This window comes from Trichophyton rubrum (assembly GCF_000151425.1).
Source record: "Trichophyton rubrum CBS 118892 genomic scaffold supercont2.6, whole genome shotgun sequence".
Taxonomy (NCBI): domain Eukaryota; kingdom Fungi; phylum Ascomycota; class Eurotiomycetes; order Onygenales; family Arthrodermataceae; genus Trichophyton; species Trichophyton rubrum.
In genome coordinates, this window is record NW_003456423.1 from 820,272 (window position 1) to 837,734 (window position 17,463).

The 17,463-nt window shown below is 47.3% G+C and overlaps 8 protein-coding genes and 1 non-coding gene across 9 annotated transcripts in view; 3 read left to right on the top strand and 6 right to left on the bottom strand.

Annotated features, from left to right (window-relative positions):
- TERG_05716 (uncharacterized protein) overlaps nucleotides 1–2,740 on the top strand; it is a gene marked incomplete at its 5' end in the record, with an annotated part of 4,088 nt that extends 1,348 nt beyond the window's left edge. Inside the window, one exon of the mRNA XM_047748486.1 lies at nucleotides 11–2,740. Coding sequence (XP_047604468.1) covers nucleotides 11–2,337 — 2,327 coding nt within the window. The 3' untranslated portion in view covers nucleotides 2,338–2,740. The remainder of the gene's footprint in view (nucleotides 1–10) is intronic.
- Nucleotides 2,741–3,596: 856 nt separating this feature from the next.
- TERG_05717 (uncharacterized protein) lies at nucleotides 3,597–5,519 on the bottom strand. The gene is made up of 2 exons (XM_003233797.2): nucleotides 4,131–5,519; nucleotides 3,597–4,068 (listed from the first exon to the last, which is right to left on the bottom strand). The coding sequence occupies exons 1-2, from the start codon at nucleotides 5,329–5,331 to the stop codon at nucleotides 3,800–3,802; spliced, it is 1,470 nt and encodes a 489-aa protein (XP_003233845.1). The 5' UTR covers nucleotides 5,332–5,519; the 3' UTR covers nucleotides 3,597–3,799.
- Nucleotides 5,520–5,784: 265 nt separating this feature from the next.
- TERG_05718 (uncharacterized protein) lies at nucleotides 5,785–8,633 on the bottom strand (the record flags this gene model as incomplete). Its single annotated transcript, XM_003233798.2, has 1 exon — nucleotides 5,785–8,633. The coding sequence occupies one exon, from the start codon at nucleotides 8,631–8,633 to the stop codon at nucleotides 5,850–5,852; it is 2,784 nt and encodes a 927-aa protein (XP_003233846.1). The 3' UTR covers nucleotides 5,785–5,849.
- Nucleotides 8,634–9,198: 565 nt separating this feature from the next.
- Nucleotides 9,199–10,608, bottom strand: TERG_05719 (uncharacterized protein; the record flags this gene model as incomplete). Its single annotated transcript, XM_003233799.2, has 1 exon — nucleotides 9,199–10,608. The coding sequence occupies one exon, from the start codon at nucleotides 10,606–10,608 to the stop codon at nucleotides 9,199–9,201; it is 1,410 nt and encodes a 469-aa protein (XP_003233847.2).
- A 998-nt stretch (nucleotides 10,609–11,606) lies between these two features.
- TERG_05720 (ferrochelatase) lies at nucleotides 11,607–13,006 on the bottom strand (the record flags this gene model as incomplete). The annotated part of the gene is made up of 3 exons (XM_003233800.1): nucleotides 11,607–12,064; nucleotides 12,126–12,711; nucleotides 12,773–13,006. The coding sequence occupies 3 exons, from the start codon at nucleotides 13,004–13,006 to the stop codon at nucleotides 11,607–11,609; spliced, it is 1,278 nt and encodes a 425-aa protein (XP_003233848.1).
- A 400-nt stretch (nucleotides 13,007–13,406) lies between these two features.
- Nucleotides 13,407–14,301, top strand: TERG_12328 (ATP-dependent DNA helicase II subunit 1; the record flags this gene model as incomplete). The annotated part of the gene is made up of 2 exons (XM_047751299.1): nucleotides 13,407–13,472; nucleotides 13,531–14,301. The coding sequence occupies 2 exons, from the start codon at nucleotides 13,407–13,409 to the stop codon at nucleotides 14,299–14,301; spliced, it is 837 nt and encodes a 278-aa protein (XP_047606675.1).
- Nucleotides 14,302–14,675: 374 nt separating this feature from the next.
- On the top strand, nucleotides 14,676–15,646 carry TERG_12329 (ATP-dependent DNA helicase II subunit 1; the record flags this gene model as incomplete). Its single annotated transcript, XM_003233801.2, has 4 exons — nucleotides 14,676–15,045; nucleotides 15,099–15,202; nucleotides 15,269–15,475; nucleotides 15,542–15,646. 4 exons carry the CDS (start codon nucleotides 14,676–14,678, stop codon nucleotides 15,644–15,646), a joined length of 786 nt encoding a protein of 261 aa, XP_003233849.2.
- Nucleotides 15,647–15,798: 152 nt separating this feature from the next.
- On the bottom strand, nucleotides 15,799–15,897 carry TERG_10548. Its single transcript has one exon. It is a non-coding gene; the product is annotated as a tRNA-Ser (tRNA).
- Nucleotides 15,898–16,135: 238 nt separating this feature from the next.
- On the bottom strand, nucleotides 16,136–17,325 carry TERG_05722 (uncharacterized protein; the record flags this gene model as incomplete). The annotated part of the gene is made up of 2 exons (XM_003233802.2): nucleotides 16,136–16,193; nucleotides 16,412–17,325. 2 exons carry the CDS (start codon nucleotides 17,323–17,325, stop codon nucleotides 16,136–16,138), a joined length of 972 nt encoding a protein of 323 aa, XP_003233850.2.
- Nucleotides 17,326–17,463: the final 138 nt, after the last annotated feature.

Consider the following 17,463-nt stretch of genomic DNA (forward strand, 5'->3'; position numbering starts at 1 on the left):
CTACGAGAAGACGTCATGTCGGTTCGCCATGGAAAACTAATATCGAAGGAAGAGAAGGGATGGCATCTACTGCAAAACAACCGTTTGTGTGTCGAGGAACCGTTCAACACTTCAAGAAATCTAGGCAATACTGCTGACGATACATCTTTCCGTGGTCTCCATCAGGAATTAAGAAGAGCTTTCAAGGCAATCTCCGAAGGCAATCTGGATGAATGTTGTGAGCAGTACGAATACCCACCAGAGGAAGAACGAGTCTGGGAACGTCCAGCACCCCAACCGCGACCCGTTATTACCCCCATGCCACCAGCCCATTCAAATACCCGTGGAGGCAGAGGTGGAGGAAGGGGAGGACGGAATCAAAATCACTACAACAACCGTGGATCTCATGGAGGGCGACGGGCATCAAGTGCTGCCAACAGATCAAATATGGCTCGGCACCAAAATGCGGCCTTTGCTGCGGAAATTGCCTTGCAGGCGCAACAGGCGCAACATGCACAGTACCTACTGCACGATCACCTCTACCAACAGATCCAGATCCTCCAAGCACAGGAACAGGAATTGCGCATGAAGCAAGCTATGATAAGTAGTCGCGGTAACGCCTCGTTACTGCGCCAACAATACATCCAATTCCCGATGGTCCCCCAGCAGGACAGCGGTTCGCCCGACGAAAACTCCCAAAATCGAGCAAACATTATGCATGGCCAGGGCCCTCTCACAACCCCTGTCCGACAGAACATCTTTTTCAGTCCTTCCTTTGTTACCCCCGTCAGCGTTGCGGCACCACAGCCACAACCACAACCTCCATCAAATACGACAAATCCTCCCTCGCCATCTCCATCTACCGTGACGCCAGATACCCGCCGAAACCACCGACGGTCATCTATCACTAATAGCTCTCCGCGAAGTAGTCTAAGGGCCCAGTCTCAGCCTGCCCGGCCAATATCGGCCTGCGTACCAAACAACTTCAGCACGTTCTATGCAACTGCCATGGCCCAACCAGAAGCACAATATGTCCAGCAGCAGAGTGCCCGACAGTCACCGGATTCGCCTCAACGCACTCCAACAGAAAAGGACTATGGCTTCCCTGCAACAGGACCGTACTTCGTGAAAACAGGCCCAGTTGACGAAAATGGTATCTCGCCAGAATACATAAGTTACTATGTTGGGGACTCACCCCAGACTCAAGGTGCTTATAGTCGGCGTTCCATAGCATCATCGTATCCAGGCCACGCTGGACTTGCCATTCGCAATACCGGGCTGTATAATATATTTTATACCCCGACGGAATACCGGCCCATTCCAATGCCAACCCTTGACCAGTCAAATATACCCCTGGAACAGCTGGATCACATGAACGTACACACTCGAGTACCTCAGCAGCAACACTATCATCAGCAAGCTACACAGCTAAAAACTCAATCAGGCCAGGGTCCGTTGATAATTGACGGGTCCGTCCCTGCGAATGACTTCCGTCGTCAATCTACCCAAGATGAACATAGCGAACAGTTCTTCACTCCGCAGCATTCGTCCGTTCACAGTCAACGAACGTCTCGACAAGATACGCCGAACAATGGGTCTAGAGAACCGTCTCCAACGGAGCAATTAGTTTATGACGAGGCTGATTCTGTCTTCGGCACACCGCATCATGAGGCCCAACAGCATCATCCACAACTTAATGGGTGGACGCAGAATATCAGAACTAGCAGCAAGCCCGCCATCAATGGCCACATTGGCAGGCTAGAAACGTTGTCAGAGCAATTGCAGCGCTTCCAGCTTTCTGATCCAGCATACTTACCTCATGTGGATACAAGTCATCTCGTCAAGGAAAATGGCATTCATACCCACGACCAGCACCACCAAGCCAACGGGGGCGGAAATGGCAATGGAAATGGAAACGGAGTACATCATGCGCCCGTACAATCGCAAAAACCAGCCACAAATTCAAAGGCTACCCCTGCTAAAGAAAACGGGCGTGGCACTTCCCCCACCGTGAAACGCCGTGGTAACGGCCCTGGAGCTGACACAGAGTACCACCCGAACGGCGTATCGCAAAAGCAAAAACCAAGGTGGCATTCTGTTAGCGGTATATCCTCCTCGGCCATCCCAAATGCCACCGAGAGTAGGGAAGCTCCGAAGCCCAACGGCGTCCACACGAACATGAAACCTGTTTCAAATGGCGGCGGTCATGACCACGCCTCCACCTCCAATACCAATAACAGTGGCGGCGGAGGCTGGCAAACCACGACAACCAAAAAGAAGAACAAGAAGGGGGCAAATAAACCGGCAACTGGAGCAGAGCCGCTTCCTGCCGACGAATCGCTAAGAAAAGGCGGATGAAGGAAGCAGCCTCTTTCGTTCCGTCTTGTCTCTGTAAAAAGAATCAAAAATCATATCTTTCGGGTATCTGATTCCGGGATATAGGTATGATGTTTGTTCCTTATCAACAGGAATATGCTCTGGGCTTAACACATAGAGCAATCTACAACTCCTTGGAGAGAGTAACTTGACCTTCACAGCGTGAGTCTGCTACGCTTTTATCTAGTGAGCAAACACAGAGTACGCAAGTTACTATCTCGGCGCCCTGGCACGTTCTATCCACTAATGCGCATAAAAATCAGCCAACACCAAACTAGGAAAAAACACAACCAGTACATATTTTCATAAGATTGAAAGATTCAACGCCTGATTTCTTCCCCTTTTTTTTCCCTTTTTTTCTTAACTTTTTTTTCTTATTCAACAGGCGCGCGCGTGAATCGGTTTGGCTACTAGCAGCAGCATGTATGTGTACTCTATGGAAGCAAGAGGTGAATAGGATTATATTCCTTCCTCTCTTCTATTTCTCCCGCCCCATCTCTTCCCCCTTATCCCTTTTCCCCTTTCGGTTGGCGGTTACTTTTTTTCATTTCTATCACAGCGAAAAAAACTTCTTTCTTCTTTGCTATTACATGGGAATTAAAAGAACTCAGCATGTCAGTGATGAATTGTGTTTGCTATTTTTCCCTTCTTCTATCTGTCTTCCTACCTGTCTGTCTGTGGATAGTGTTAATGCACTGCTCTGCACTGTTACTAACCACTTTTGCTATTCAAGCCATGCTTGATTGATTGATAGTTTTTAACTATCAATCTTCTTCCCCCCTTTATTCCCCTTTCTGTGTCTAAAATTGGATGGATTATTTAATACCCCCAGCAATGTCCTATTGTTTCTTCTTGTTCTGTTTTACTCTGCTCTATCTCCCCTTTAGCTTATTGTTCTTGTTTTTTTACTGCTGGTTTGCTCCCTGTTCCTACTACCCCTATAGATACAGAATGTTCCTGTGCATGTCTTTACCCATTTTACCCCTTGTTTGATATCATTATCTGGCTACTTTGCTGTTTTTTGTTCTTATGTTTGCTTGGATCATCGGAACGGGGTTGTAAGATTTCTGCTGTTTTTCCTCAAAGCTTTGGTCGAAGATCAGGAATGTAGGGATAGAAGCTGTCTAGAGAGTTAGCGTCTAGTTACAAAAACCCAAAGGAAAAATAAATAAAAAGTAAAAAATTATATATATATAAAATAAAAAGACCATGGAATCGAGATTGAGCCATTAATTAAAGTATGATATTATAATTTTAAAGAGCAGAGAGGGGAGGGAAGGGGTAGAACATTTAAGAGCAGGACAAGAAAATCTAATTAATCCAATATCTCAACGTAACACTTATGCAAACATATAAATGCAGAGATAATGCAGCCATCGAGTCCAACCAACCCCAGTCATTAAAAGAGAATGTATTAAAAAGAGTTAGAGATAAGCCTATCTGCCTAGCTTTGAAGTTCGGCAAATATGAAAGGAAGGATGACCCTGCAGGCAGTAAGAAATACGATTATGCACTCGAAAAGGGTCAAGGGGAGGAGGTAGATGGGTTTGCTAGTAAGGTGTAGCCAGATAGCGAGGAAGGCTACGGAGTAAAAATGCCGTAATAGAACCAAGGGTGATCGAATAATGCCGGACAGCAGTCCGATGGGGCCATCTATAAGTCCAAGTTGGAAATACCTGAAGCAGCCTCGTTGCAGGACTTTCAAATTGGGGTCTACATAGTAAAACGTTAGTAACCACTACCCAATAACAAACGGCGTGAAAGTATAAGCTTACCACCAGCGGCGAATATAGAGTATAAGGCCTGAGCAAGAATATTGATGACAGAAATCAACGACTTCCGTTGCCAGTGGAATTTGGACAGCTGTTTTAAAACAAGTTTGGTATCACTTAAATCAGGTACGGCCTCCGGACTAAGCAGATCCCGGAGGAGAACGACATCATTAAATGCCACGGTCATACCGCCACCAGTCAACGGGTGACGCATGTTCAGGGAATCACCTAGGAACATCAATCCGGGGATCCTATTCGTGACGGGTCTGAGGAAGGAATTTGGCATTGACCGAAACCCTCCCTTCTCCAACGCAGCTTCAAATGAGGGCCGAATACACTCTGGCAAAGAAGGAAGGACGACATTCCGCATGTGACCCTTTACACCTCCGTTGGCAACTGACGCCGAAGGCAGGTTGTCTGGTATATCAATTAGGATTCGAGTCTCATGCTCTCCAATCTGGTATATCAATATGGGCGGGAAATCACCCAGGACAACATGGCCGTGGCCCGGTATGGGTAATTTCGCATCTATAAGCTCCAGGCCCCAGAATTTCGATTTGGCGACTGGTTGTATGGGGAGATATTCCTTTCGGAACGTAGAGGCATAACCATCCGCGACAACGGTCAGGGGCCCAAAATAAAAGTCTTGTTTGCCATCAGTCTGGCACTGGACTCCAAGGACCTCCCCTGTATGCGTGGATTTTATGGTAGAAACGGCCTTGGTCTCGACAATGGTGACGTTCGGGTTCGCGGCCGCGGCCTCTCGAAGGCGCATGATAAAGCGGCCGTGGTGGAAGCACCTGCCTTCCAGGATCTTATCGTTGGCGTCGCTAGGGAAAGGTATCTTCACACCATTGCCAAAATATATCACATCGTATCCATATGTCCTCACGGCATCTATTCCCTCCAGGCAATCTCTCAGGCCGAGTTGTTCAAGAGCTCTCACCCCGCCAGGTTGAAGCAGCTCTCCCACTATCCGATCAGGCTCCTTCAACGACCTCTCAAGCAAGATAACGCTCCGTCCCTGGTTCCCCAACGCAACAGCCAGCGTACATCCAGCAATGCCAGCGCCAATTATCACGACGTCCGCTTCGTGGTGTTCGTATCGTCGCCGCTCGGCTTCGTCGCGGTATACCTTGGGCTTCGCGGAGCCATTCGCAAAGCCGTTGCCGCTCTGGGGGCAGGGAGGAGCCTCTACAACCATTGTAGTAACTTATTGATGGGGTAAATCTGGCACTTGTCGCTGTCACCGTCGCTGCATCATCTGCTTGCCGGGGATAAAGGAGTCTGCCAGCTGGCCTCGAGCCGTCGCGGCGTTCAAGCAATTTATTTTATTTTTCGCTTTCGTTCTTTCTTTTTTGCGCAGGGGAGGAAAAAGCTTGGCATGAACAGGTACCTCACGCCACCAAAAGGGCAAAAAAGAAAATAACATGTGAAGCTATCAGGATCCAGGATGGCATGATCTTTCTAGGGGGCCCGGAGATTAATATATTTTATAAGTAACAGCCCATGCAAGGAGGAGGCGGAGGAGGGTTAAGAAGGTTGGCTGCATCAAGGTATGTACTTAATTCTAGGCAGACTTATAAAACATTAATAATAGCTGGTTGTTAAGTGGTAGAAACGCCCGGCGGTCTACATAGCTGGGGCCTAGGGGGGGGGGTATACCTAACTATATCAACGCCTAGATTAAAAATAATATACAAAGAGAACAGATAAGTGTAATCAGCCATGGCTCAGCTGTAGCTCTGGCTCTGCGTGTTTCTTGCTACCCCGAGAGCCTACAAACCCGTCCATTTCAATGGGACCCTTTCGCTCCTTTCCGGACGCCGTTTCAAACTCGGAACGCTCGCACCAGTTGGCTAGGGTGTGAGCGAGACCGCTAGCCCGTAAAGCTGGATCAGGGAAGTGAACAGGCGTATCATAAGACGGAGTGGGTTTGGCCTTCGTGGACATTTCATCAGTTGGCGCCACGTTAACAGTATCCACACGGCCACTTTGGGCAGCTTCTTTCTGGTCAAGCAGCTTCACAAGGTATTCAAGGTACTCGAGTTCGTCGTAGAGTACATCATCAGCCGCGTTCGGCGACGAGGTCTCAGAATGCTGCTCAAGGAGGTACTTGAGGTGCGCGACCAACCGTTGCAGCTCCACGACCAGATCCCTGTGTAGTGCTGACTTTCGGCTCATTGCTGTCAAGATGGCCCACCGAAGCCCTCTCCGGCTACCGCTGGCTGCAGCTGCTCTAGAAATCATCTTCACAGCAACAGCATCAAACGGCACTGTAGCACCGTATTTTCCCTTGTTAACTGCGCGGAAGAGCCTCAGAGCTGCTCCAGGCTTTCCGTGCTTGATCAACATTGCACTCGCACTAACAGTTATATGGTGCTTGATTGGAAGCATGTTTTCTTCAAGTGTCCGGTAGAACAGGAAAACTGCCATTTTCAAGGCCTTCTCCTTCGATCTTACCTCGAAGATTTGCTTGTAGAAAGTCCCCAGTTTTGTCCTGTCGAAATCAGGGAACAATCTACTGGCTTCTTCGAGAATTTTCTGAGCTTCGTTTGCGCTTCCATTGTGCATGAGACTCGCAACAACAGCTAATTCAATATGGATCTGCTTCATGACTTTGCCCGATGCCTTGGCCACGGTAAAGAGCTCCAGAGCCTCATCCATTCGACCAGAGTTAATGCTGTGGATCATTCTTTTCCGGAGAGCAACGAACTTGTCCACATCTCGTCCACTTGTTGACGCATACTTGACTTTGTCTGACCATGTTGTCCGCTCCCCAGTCCAAGGTAGTTTGTAGGCTTCTTCAAGAGGGAAAGAGTCCCTATCAAAGCCAAGTATTCTCTGAGAGGCACCAGCCCGACCATTTTTCTGCTGGGATGATCGGAACATCCGCCATAGACCGACTGTGCTCTTCTCGCAAGTCATTCTGTGGTTCCTCAACAGGTGAATAAAGTGTTCTTTGTTAGATGTCACGTTCCATTGTCTAGTTTTTGCAGCCTGCAAAAACTCATCAACCATTTCCATGCTTCCCTTCTGGATAAATGCGATGAGGATATGCTCAAAGAGAACATCGTCCATCTCCAGGCCATACTCCTCGACTGCCTTGAAGACAAACTTTCGGATGCTTTCGCCAGAATTTCCCAGGAAGTATTCGAGGAATATGCGATCGAAGATCTTTGTAAAGTTTTTGCGGCCAGATTTATCTAATTCCAGCTCGTGAATCTGCTGGAGATACTCCTCCACAGCTGGCCAGTCGCTCTTTAGTGCTTTTCCGTACGCGAGAAGTCCCAGCGGTCGTAGCCCAATAGTAATGCCGTAGATCTCTTTCATTTCCTCAATCAAGGCCTCGGCCTTCTCATCATACCCAGATTCGATATACGCTTTTAACAGAGGATTAAATAATCTCTCCGTGGGTGGTATTCCGAACCCCAAAAGGGCGCTAGCCAGCTTCCCGGCCTGTACCTCGACCAGTTCCATGTTACGACTCTTCGTGTAAAGGCCACCCAAGTATATCGCGCACAACCCGCAGCTGCTGTCATCTTTTAGGTACCTGAAAATAAACTCCTTCGCTTCTCCAAGCCGAAAGGAGTCGACGAGGGATCGCAAAACTAGGGACCGAAGTTGATATGATAATTCGAAGCGGTCGGCGTGGCGCAAATAGAGTAATGCAAGGGTATCGGCGCTCCATCGCGAACCCTGTGCTAAGAGTAATGCTTCCCAGGAATCTGAAGTCACTTGGCCGTTCCTCTCATCCCATCTGAATACGCCTCCTGCAAGAGATGTATTGCCAGCTTTCAGGTTTTCATTGAATATAATAGTCGAAAGTTCCTTTAGTGCCTCCATGTTTTCCTCAACAAATTCTCCTGGTGGGCGCAAAAAATGGTGAGCCGCTTCGATCGGTTGGCCTTGTTTTAAGTGATTTTCAATTCTCGATTTCCAATTTTGATATTGATCCGATGGAGTTATATTTAATGAAGAGCCACCGAATTTCATCACACCACGAGGATGAGAATATCGGGCACTTAGATCTAGCGGTCTCTCTCGGAGATTTTCTGGGAGAGAACCGTTGTTCGAAGTAATGCTTGATATCTCGGACTTCTTTGCATGTGTGTAGGTTGCTCGTGCTGTGGAATTTTCTCGGCCCCCATTTGCAAGTGTGCCTGTCCGCACAGTATTTCGATTTCTGGCTTGGTTTTCAGTAGAAGATTTCCTCTTCATCGAGTCGAGTCCCAGAAATTCTCCCGCCTCGGCCGCTTCCATCATTCTTTCCACGGCTAATCCTCGTCCCGAGGTGCTATAATTGGGACATGACGATTCGAGGGTTCGCTTCTGCTCGACCAGATGTTCTGCTAAACGAACTCTCCGATTGACTTCGTATGTGATTGTAGCAACTGTGCATACGCTCCCAATGACACTGGCAGTAGAACCTGCTAAGGCTAATCGTCGTAAAACCCGTAAGGCCGATCGCGAGGGGACAATGTTTCTGGTTGACGGCCGATACATGTTTGTCCGCGGTAGTGAGGGATAGGTGTTTATGGGACCATCCGAATGGCCCCGATCGAAAATGAGTATTCAAAAATGTTCCCTTTCCATCAGAGCTGTTTTGTTGATGCACGCCTGACGGATTCAATTGCATTGGTGGTAGTTGTTGCTGGGCTGAAAGCGAAGTTGTCGAAGTTCACTTTTTTTGCTTCGGGGGAATTTATCTAATTACGTAATACAATCTTTGCGTTCATAGAGGAGAGAGTAGAAGCCCATACTCAGTTGTTGCTAGCTATTATTATGCAATTATTGACAGTAAATGCAGCTCTACCAGCTGCCATAATGTATACAAACTATACAGTACAACTCGAATTGAAATCTATGCAACCCCTTCATAAGTTCCATGAAAACCCCGAATAAAGACGTGAAGTAAACTGCGATATAAGTGATGTAGATACATATCAATTATATATACCCAACTCTGTCCGCTATATGCTTTCTTCGAGATGTTCAGATGGTTGTTCTGTATTATCTGAGTTTGAAGAAGAAGATCCGGGAATATAGACTGGGAAATTGTTAGTCAAGTTTATACAAGACGGCTAGGACTGAACTTACTATGCGGTAAGAGAAGCCAGCACGAAATAAAACTGAGGAATAGTAAACTCGCCAGGAGTATCCAAACCGTTTGCGTTAACTTCCCAACAGTCCAGCTGTAAACGAAGCCTAACACAGTCGGTGCTATAACTCGGGCCAAAGCATGGAGTAACCCGACTGCACCCAAAAGTTGACCCGTTCTATCTGACGGTAAGTGTTTAGTCAAAGTTGAATTGATCGTCGGGGAGGCCATTGCGCTCATAGCATTGAGAATACCGCAAAGCACCATGAGCGGGCCAGTCTTGACAAGACAAAACCCGGCATAACCCAATAATTCGAAAAGGATAGATACTCTGATAATTCCAATATCCAGCTTATCAGAGCCACAGTTTGTCTGAGCCTCGCTAAGGGTATTATTTCGACGATTTCGGATCCATCGGGTAAGAAGAGGCAAGACGCCTAACAAGACGAGGACCCTGACAGTGCTTGTGATAGAGACAAACAAGCTAGACTCAATGTTCCCCCAGCCAAACACGTATTCAACATATAAAATGAGGGTATTCATAGTACCCATTGAAACACCAAACAAGGCCGTATCTATTGCGGCTAGAATTATCAAATTTCGTTGAACTAGCTTCACTCGTGTCTTTCCAGCACCAGTCTTCGAGACAGCCTTGTCGGTGACGGGGAGAAGGACAGCCAGTGGCTTCAATAGGTGGAGAGGGTTGAAATCCTGCAGGCGGAGCTTATTGATGTCCAGCGGCTTTATATTCCTCTTCTCCCGATTACGTTTCTGTCGTTCTTTTGTCAAAGACTCCGGGGCTATGAAGGAGATAAATATCGGCATTATGACCTGACAAGCCATGACAGCATAAAATACGACTCGGACATCTCCTGTCGCTTTAATGAGGTAGCTGGCAGTAAGCGGGCCAAGTGCAATTCCGATAAAGAAGACACCATGAAAATATCCAAATGAAACATTCCGTTTATTAGCAGGTGTACAGTCTGCTGCATATGACTGCGTCAATGCCACAGCTGCTGTTATGGAGCCAAACATTCCATCAAAAAATGACCCTAAAAGGAAAAGATTTACCGGTAGGGTATCGGGGAATGTTGCGACGAGTGCCGTAATGACTTCTCCCAGGAATGTGCCCAGGGTACATAATCCAATTATCTTTGTCCTCCCATACCCATCAGATAGCTCACCTAACTTTGGGCTTACTACCGCAGAGAGGATGCCAGCAATGAGGTTCATGACAAGCTGGAACCGAGAGACTAGCGCATGCACCTCTGGTATCCGACATTGAGGATTTTCAGCACCGAGTATCACTGGAGCATAGGTAAAAGTAGTGTCCTTTGCCGCACGATCAGAGAAATACTCCCGGCATATCAATGTGAGCATGAGATTGATCTTTGGTACGGCAACTCCTCCAAACGCAAGGGTAAACGGAAGAAGCGGAGGCAGCAGCCATAACACCTAGTGAATTCGCAATCAGCATACAAACTCCGTAAATGAGCGAATTTCATGGTGTAGGCAGCACTCACGGAAGGCCTTTTCCACCACGGCAAAGAGGAGAAATCCTCGACCTCAGTTTCGTCTAGCTCATGGGCCAGCAGTGTTGTTCTCTCATCCGATATATCTGTTCCCAAGTGCGGCTCTGACGCAAATTCGAAGGGAGTCCGTCTACCTGCCGTCATATTGTCGATCATAGACTCTTCAAGCCCAAGTTCAACGCTAGAACTGACTGGTTTGGCGATGGCCATGAAGCCGAGAATGGGTGAAATGGAGAGCGGATGTGCAGTGCATGGACAAGTCCAACAATAGAAAACTCGTTCAACGACACATGAATTTTTGACTGACGACGAAGGAGAGGTTAACAGGCGTATATTGAAGAAAGAAATAGCTGCATAATGACGGAGAAACAGTTGGCATTCTGGCCGGAAGCTGGAACGTCAGCTGTAAGTATCCTTGGGCCGCCGGCATGATCCTCCATTGTTCTTCCATTGAATGGTTTCGTCCGGTCCCGCTCGAAAAAACGTCCGAAAAAGGAATTAGTCATCGTTTTAGGCGATAATGCTGCGAAGCGAATGGCTAGCTGGCAGGCTTGGAAAACGGCGCCCTTTGCGCTGCTGCAATTGTGGGAAGCTGTGGGATATAATCCCGGCTTTGGGCGGATAGTTGGAGTAGCGGTTTGCCGGGCTGGTGGGCAAGTTGCGTCATGGGGATTTTCACCCGATGCTGGAGCTGCCCCAGTTCAAAAAAGCAACATCAAATTACTAGGATGCATTTCTTATAAGTGCTCTCTCTCTCTCTTGTTGATTTTATAAATGGCTAACCAGATGACAACCGTGAATTAAAGATAGTAATATACAGATGGCGAGTCCGTGATATATCGTGATTTATCGTACGAGATCGCGCCCCTCTGGCCCAGCGAAGAACTTCTTCTGCTCTAGGCACCTTTCACTCGTGCAGTTTTGGCATCGGAGCATCATCTGGTGCGTACACTTTGCGCCGCTTCGGAGATGCTCTGCTGCCAGGTCTGCTAATCCTCGAATAAAGACGGGATTCCCGTTGAGGCTCTCAACTCGTTTAACACCCGGATTATTTGCTTCATGAATTACCTCCTTGTCTAGTTCGTAGAGAGTCTCTATGTGGTCACTGGTAAATGCGATTGGTATCAGCAGAAGATCAGTCTGCCCGCGACTGACATAGTTCTGAACCGTATCACTGGTCTGGGCCCCGAGCCAGGCTTGGGGTCCGACTTGAGATTGCCAGCATAGTCGGTAAGGGTTAGAGAACTTTAATCTTTGCATAACCGCGTATACTGTTGCGGCCACCTCAGCAGGATATGGGTCACCTGGAAATGAAAACAGTTAGCCCGGTCCCGGCTCATGCACACAAAATAGCAGCTTGCTCACCTCTGTTGACAACGGTCATTGGTAGACTATGAGCTGAGAAAAGAAGGACAACGTTGTCACGCTTATCCTCAGGGTACGTGGCTAGTTGTGCTTCAATATTTTGCGCGAACGCCTCGATCAACCCTGGGTGTGTAGGCCACCTGTCAATAACACTCCATTGAATGTTCCCGCTGACATCTTCTGACCCTTCAGCGCCGCGTCTTCCTTCTAGTTTGTTTTTCCATCTCCAGAGATCATTGAGCGAGCTACCCGTAGTCGAACAGGAGTACTGAGGATACTGTGTGAACGCAACAGCCCGTCCGCCTTTGCCTCTTCCGAACCCATCATCGAGCAGCTGTGTGTACATCTCCTCTGTCAATGGCGCAGCATATCTAAATGCCACGTACGGCTTATGTGGTGCCGTCTCTGGCGATATCTTGTCAAGTATTTTGCACATTTCAGAGCACTGGTACTCTGACCACTTCCGGATTGGAGAGCCGCCTCCAATATCGGCGTATTGTTTCTGAATCTTCGGAGTTCGGCGTCGTGAAATAAGAGGGCCAAGGTAAGACTGTAACCTTCCAAGCGGTATCAAGTCGCCATCTGCCTAGGACTTGTTAGGGCTGCGGTGATGGAATGAGAATAATGCACCAGCTCATGTAACTTACAAATAACCTGCTCAAGAAATCGCCGACCTCATCTGTGGTGGAAGGTCCGCCCATGTTTAGAAAAACCATTGCGGTAGGGTCTTTTGACCCTGTTGAATCCTGGGTAACTGGTGGCACCACAGTCGCCATCGTGCGCGAGCTTCCATTATATGAGCCGACTGGAGCTCGTAGACATGCGGATACACTCCCTAGTCCTCCCCGAGGAATTTTCGATAATGTCCTTGGAATCGACATTATGATGATTAAATAGTAATAATGCAGAATCCAGAGGCTCTATAAGTGAGAGGGAGAGAGAGAAAGGAACTTCACTTTGACGGTGGCTTGCGAGCAAGTCGAAGGAATTTGTTCAGCGTCTTTCCTCTTTAGGCCCAGCCAGAGCTTTGCCTCAAAAAAACAAGTTTTCGAGGCTGCCGAATGAGCCAATCAGAGAACGTATTATTATCATATATCACATGATCTGGTGTTTTAGCGCGTCTTGTCAGCTAATTAGGCAGACGCGTCCCGTGACTTATCCGCCGCGAACTACTCCGAGTTAGATCAGCGAAACGCTTGGATAGACAAACAGGCAGCAGTTGGCAACCCAACAGTGCTCGCTTTTTCATCCTCAAAAATATCCCAACTACCTACTTCTGTCATGGCTTCTAACTGGGTGCGCGATGAGGATGATGTGGAGGAGGAGGAGGACGAGATTGATGACACTGTACGACGTTGTCCCGGAACAAGTAGAACGAACTATCGCCTGTTAACTATATATCTAGGACTACAAATCCAGCAAAGATGCAGTCCTCTTTGCTATTGAAGTTAGCGAGTCAATGCTGACTCCTCCACCTGACTCTAAGTCTAAGAAGGCGGATAAGGATGCACCAATTACCGCTGCGTTGAAGAGTGCATACCATATCATGCAGCAGAGAATTATATCTAACCCTCAGGACATGATGGGCGTCTTATTATATGGGACAAAGGGCTCGAAATTTTATGACGAAGATGAGGAGGGCAGAGGCACACTCCCATATCCTCATTGCTACTTGTACACGGACCTAGATGTTCCAGCCGCCGCTGACGTCAAGGACTTGCGAGCCTTGGCTGAGGACGAGGACAGCGGCGCAGAGATATTGATTCCCTCCGAGGAACCTGTCACAATGGCAAATGTGCTGTTCTGCGCCAACCAGATCTTTACCTCGAAAGCAGCCAATTTCTCTTCTCGGCGGCTCTTCATCATTACGGACAACGATAATCCACATCAAAATGAAAAGGCGCTCAGGTCGGCAGCTACCGTTAGAGCGAAAGATTTGTATGACCTTGGAGTGATTATAGAATTATTCCCAATCTCCAGGCCAGGTGAAGAGTTTGACCGTTCAAAATTCTATGCTGTGAGATTACCTAAATGTTACATGCGATTTTATATCATCTTTAACCCTTTCAATAGGACATCATCTATACGGCCTCTCCAACTGACCCGGAAGCTCCTGCATTTCCGCAAGTTGCAACCAAGTCTTCAACCTCAGGTGGAGATGGTATCACACTTTTGAACTCTCTCATTTCATCGATCAATTCTAAGTCTGTCCCTCGAAGAGCGCTATTTTCGAATGTCCCCTTAGAGATTGGGCCCGGCCTCAAAATCTCCGTTACTGGATATTTGATATTCAAGCGACAGGAACCCTCTCGAAGCTGTTACATTTGGCTGGAGGGTGAACAACCCCAAATTGCCAAAGGAATAACTACTCAACTTGCAGATGACAGTGCCCGTGAAGTAGAAAAATGGGAGATCCGCAAAGCATATAAGTTTGGAGGTGAACAGGTCTCATTTACTCAGGAAGAGCAAGCAGAGATCAGGAACTTCGGTGAGCCCACTATTCGGATTCTCGGTTTCAAGCCTCTTTCCTCACTACCTATCTGGGCATCCATGAAACACCCTACCTTTCTTTACCCATCTGAAGAAGGGTACGTAGGCTCAACGCGTACATTCTCAGCATTGCATCAGACACTACTGAAGCAAAGTAAAATGGCCCTGGTATGGTTTGTGCCTCGACGAAACGCAGCCCCTGTGATGGCCGCAATGATTGCTGGAGAAGAAAAGCTCGATGATAATGGTGAACAAACCATCCCTCCTGGAATGTGGATACTTCCACTCCCTTATGCGGATGACATCAGACAAAACCCGGAGACAAACCATATTACCGCTCCTGACTCATTGATCAATAAAATGAGACCTATAATTCGGCAGCTTCAGCTTCAAAATGCGCAATATGATCCACGGAGATATCCAAATCCATGTATGTGTAGTGTATTCTGATTATTTGTGGCTAAAACTAACCAACCTTACCAGCGCTCCAATGGCATTATAAGATCCTACAGGCTTTAGCACTTGAGGAAGATTTACCAGAGAAGCCAGAAGACAAGACCAAACCGAAATATAAAGCCATTGACAAGGTAGACGATATTTCATCACCTGCACCACGCGATTTCCTGGAACGACACCAGGCTAATGATATGCAGCGAACTGGAGACCTAGTCATTGAATGGGGCGAAGAGCTTGAGGCTCAGTACCGGGCTTTAGAAAAAAGTCAACCAGCGACCTCAACTCTCGTTAAAAGGCCAGCTCCAAGTGCAAAGGAAATTAAGGAAGAGCCAGCATCTAAGAAGGCGAAAACCGAAGAACTCGAGGATATCAAGGCTCACTATGAAAAGGGTACACTGAACAAGGTAAGGTCCATCCCCGGCCTGACTAAGTGTCGAATTATCGAGCGTCTAACTCAGTATTCGATATAGCTCACCGTTGCCGTTCTGAAAGACTTCCTAACTTCACATTCTCTGCCAACGTCTGGTAAGAAAGCAGATTTAGTTGAAAGAGTAGAGGAACATTTTGGTGGTTAATAGTTGCTTAAAGTACCACTTTTCTAGATATGAAAATCGGGAAATCCATTTATTACAACAACAATCACTTTCTTTTAGTCTTGTCTATAGAGAAAAATAGTAGTCGGTCAGATGAATGAAGCCAAGGAACAAAAATACAAAAAAGATAAAGCCGACGTCGGACGGATTCGAACCGTCGCCCCCGAAGGGAATTGATTATCTGCTTCAGAGAAGTTCTAGTCAATCGCATTAGACCACTCTGCCACAACGCCTTATTAATGTCTGACTTGATAAAAGCGAAATTACAACAGGTTCACAGTTTTCAGACGGATATAACGACTCCTTGTGTTGCCCCTGAGAACTCTGGCGATCGATTTTGCCTCAAACCAGGTCAGGGATTCATCATCCATGCAAGGGGAGACTTCTTTACCGTATTTATAATTTTCCTCGAAGTGGCTTTACGTAAATCTATGATAGCTTGAAGAAGAGAGAAGGATGGGCAGATCATTATTACATTGTTTGCAGATGCCGAGCCGAGACGCCGATACCCCATGCATAAACAAACCGCCTACATATGTAGTTAGAAGAAGCGAAGTTGACAAGAAAAGCATATAGCCAAGAATAAAAGCAAAGTAAAGTTGAAGTTTATAAACAGCAGTTGGAAAGTGACCATCCGGGCCATTGTATCAAAACCTACCGAAGAAACCTGGTGTTAATAAAGGGTCTTCTTATCCTTGGATGATACGCATAGTAGAAATGCAGTAACAGAAGGAAAAGAGGTCTTACCTTATTTCATAACTTCCAGCACGTGTCATATATCGAACCCATTTCACACTGCTGTAGTTCCCCTTTTCAAATACCTTCAGATAGCGCACTAACAACCCACTGCTCGTGAACATAAGCAAGCTGAAGGCAAGGCTGAGAGGCGGCCGGCTCCAGGTCTTTTGCTGTGTCATGGAGGTCAAGGTAGCTTCGGCGGTAAGGACAAATTCACTCTGACCGGAGAACCTCGCTATCTTCCAGACTATATTGTTATGTTCCGGTTCATACTTGGCCCTTCCTTGGGTCGTCCGCTCCGTGATCTTAGCCGTGTTAAGTGGGGTAGGTATTCGGACAACGACATTGGTAGCAAATAATTTTGGGCCATAGTTTGCCTTTATAGCAATGCTGTACTCAACTTTCGTGGTTCCTACTTCACGGACGATAGGATGGACCTTAAAAGGCAGGTTCACGTTTTCAGTCGCTCGATATCTCATCAGCTCAAATTCGCCATCAGGTGGGATGAAAGAGATGATTCTGTCAGCATCAAACTGGCCTAGCTTAACGCATTGATGGAACTGGCAGTCTTCAAGGGTAACGCTGCCCGCCGCAGCCCGCGTTGTCCTTGGTTTTCCGGGCAGGCCATTGGCATCATCGTTATCTAGCAAGAGCCGATCATTAAGGCCAAACTTGCATTCTGGGGTTCCGCTGAGGTATGTTCGCATAACTATGTGTCCGTTTACGTCCGCTCGTAGCACAGTTCCGGTGGCAGACATTAACAGGTTAACATCCTCAATCACATCGACAAAAGCCTCGTTCTTTCTGTATTTAATATCTGATCTTCGCCACGACAATGCGCCGGTTGCTTGCATGGTGATACGACTCGAATCGGTGGCCGAGTTAACGATGGAAGACTTCACTCCTTCGGTAGTTATATACATCTTCAGCGTATCCGTCTCGGTGTTCTGCGGGTATCCAAAGTCGAGGATCTCTATACACAAGGACGGGGTTAGTACTTTATATATTTCAGTTCAAGTATACAATGCCAGACACATAGCTTACCGTCCAGCAATTCATAA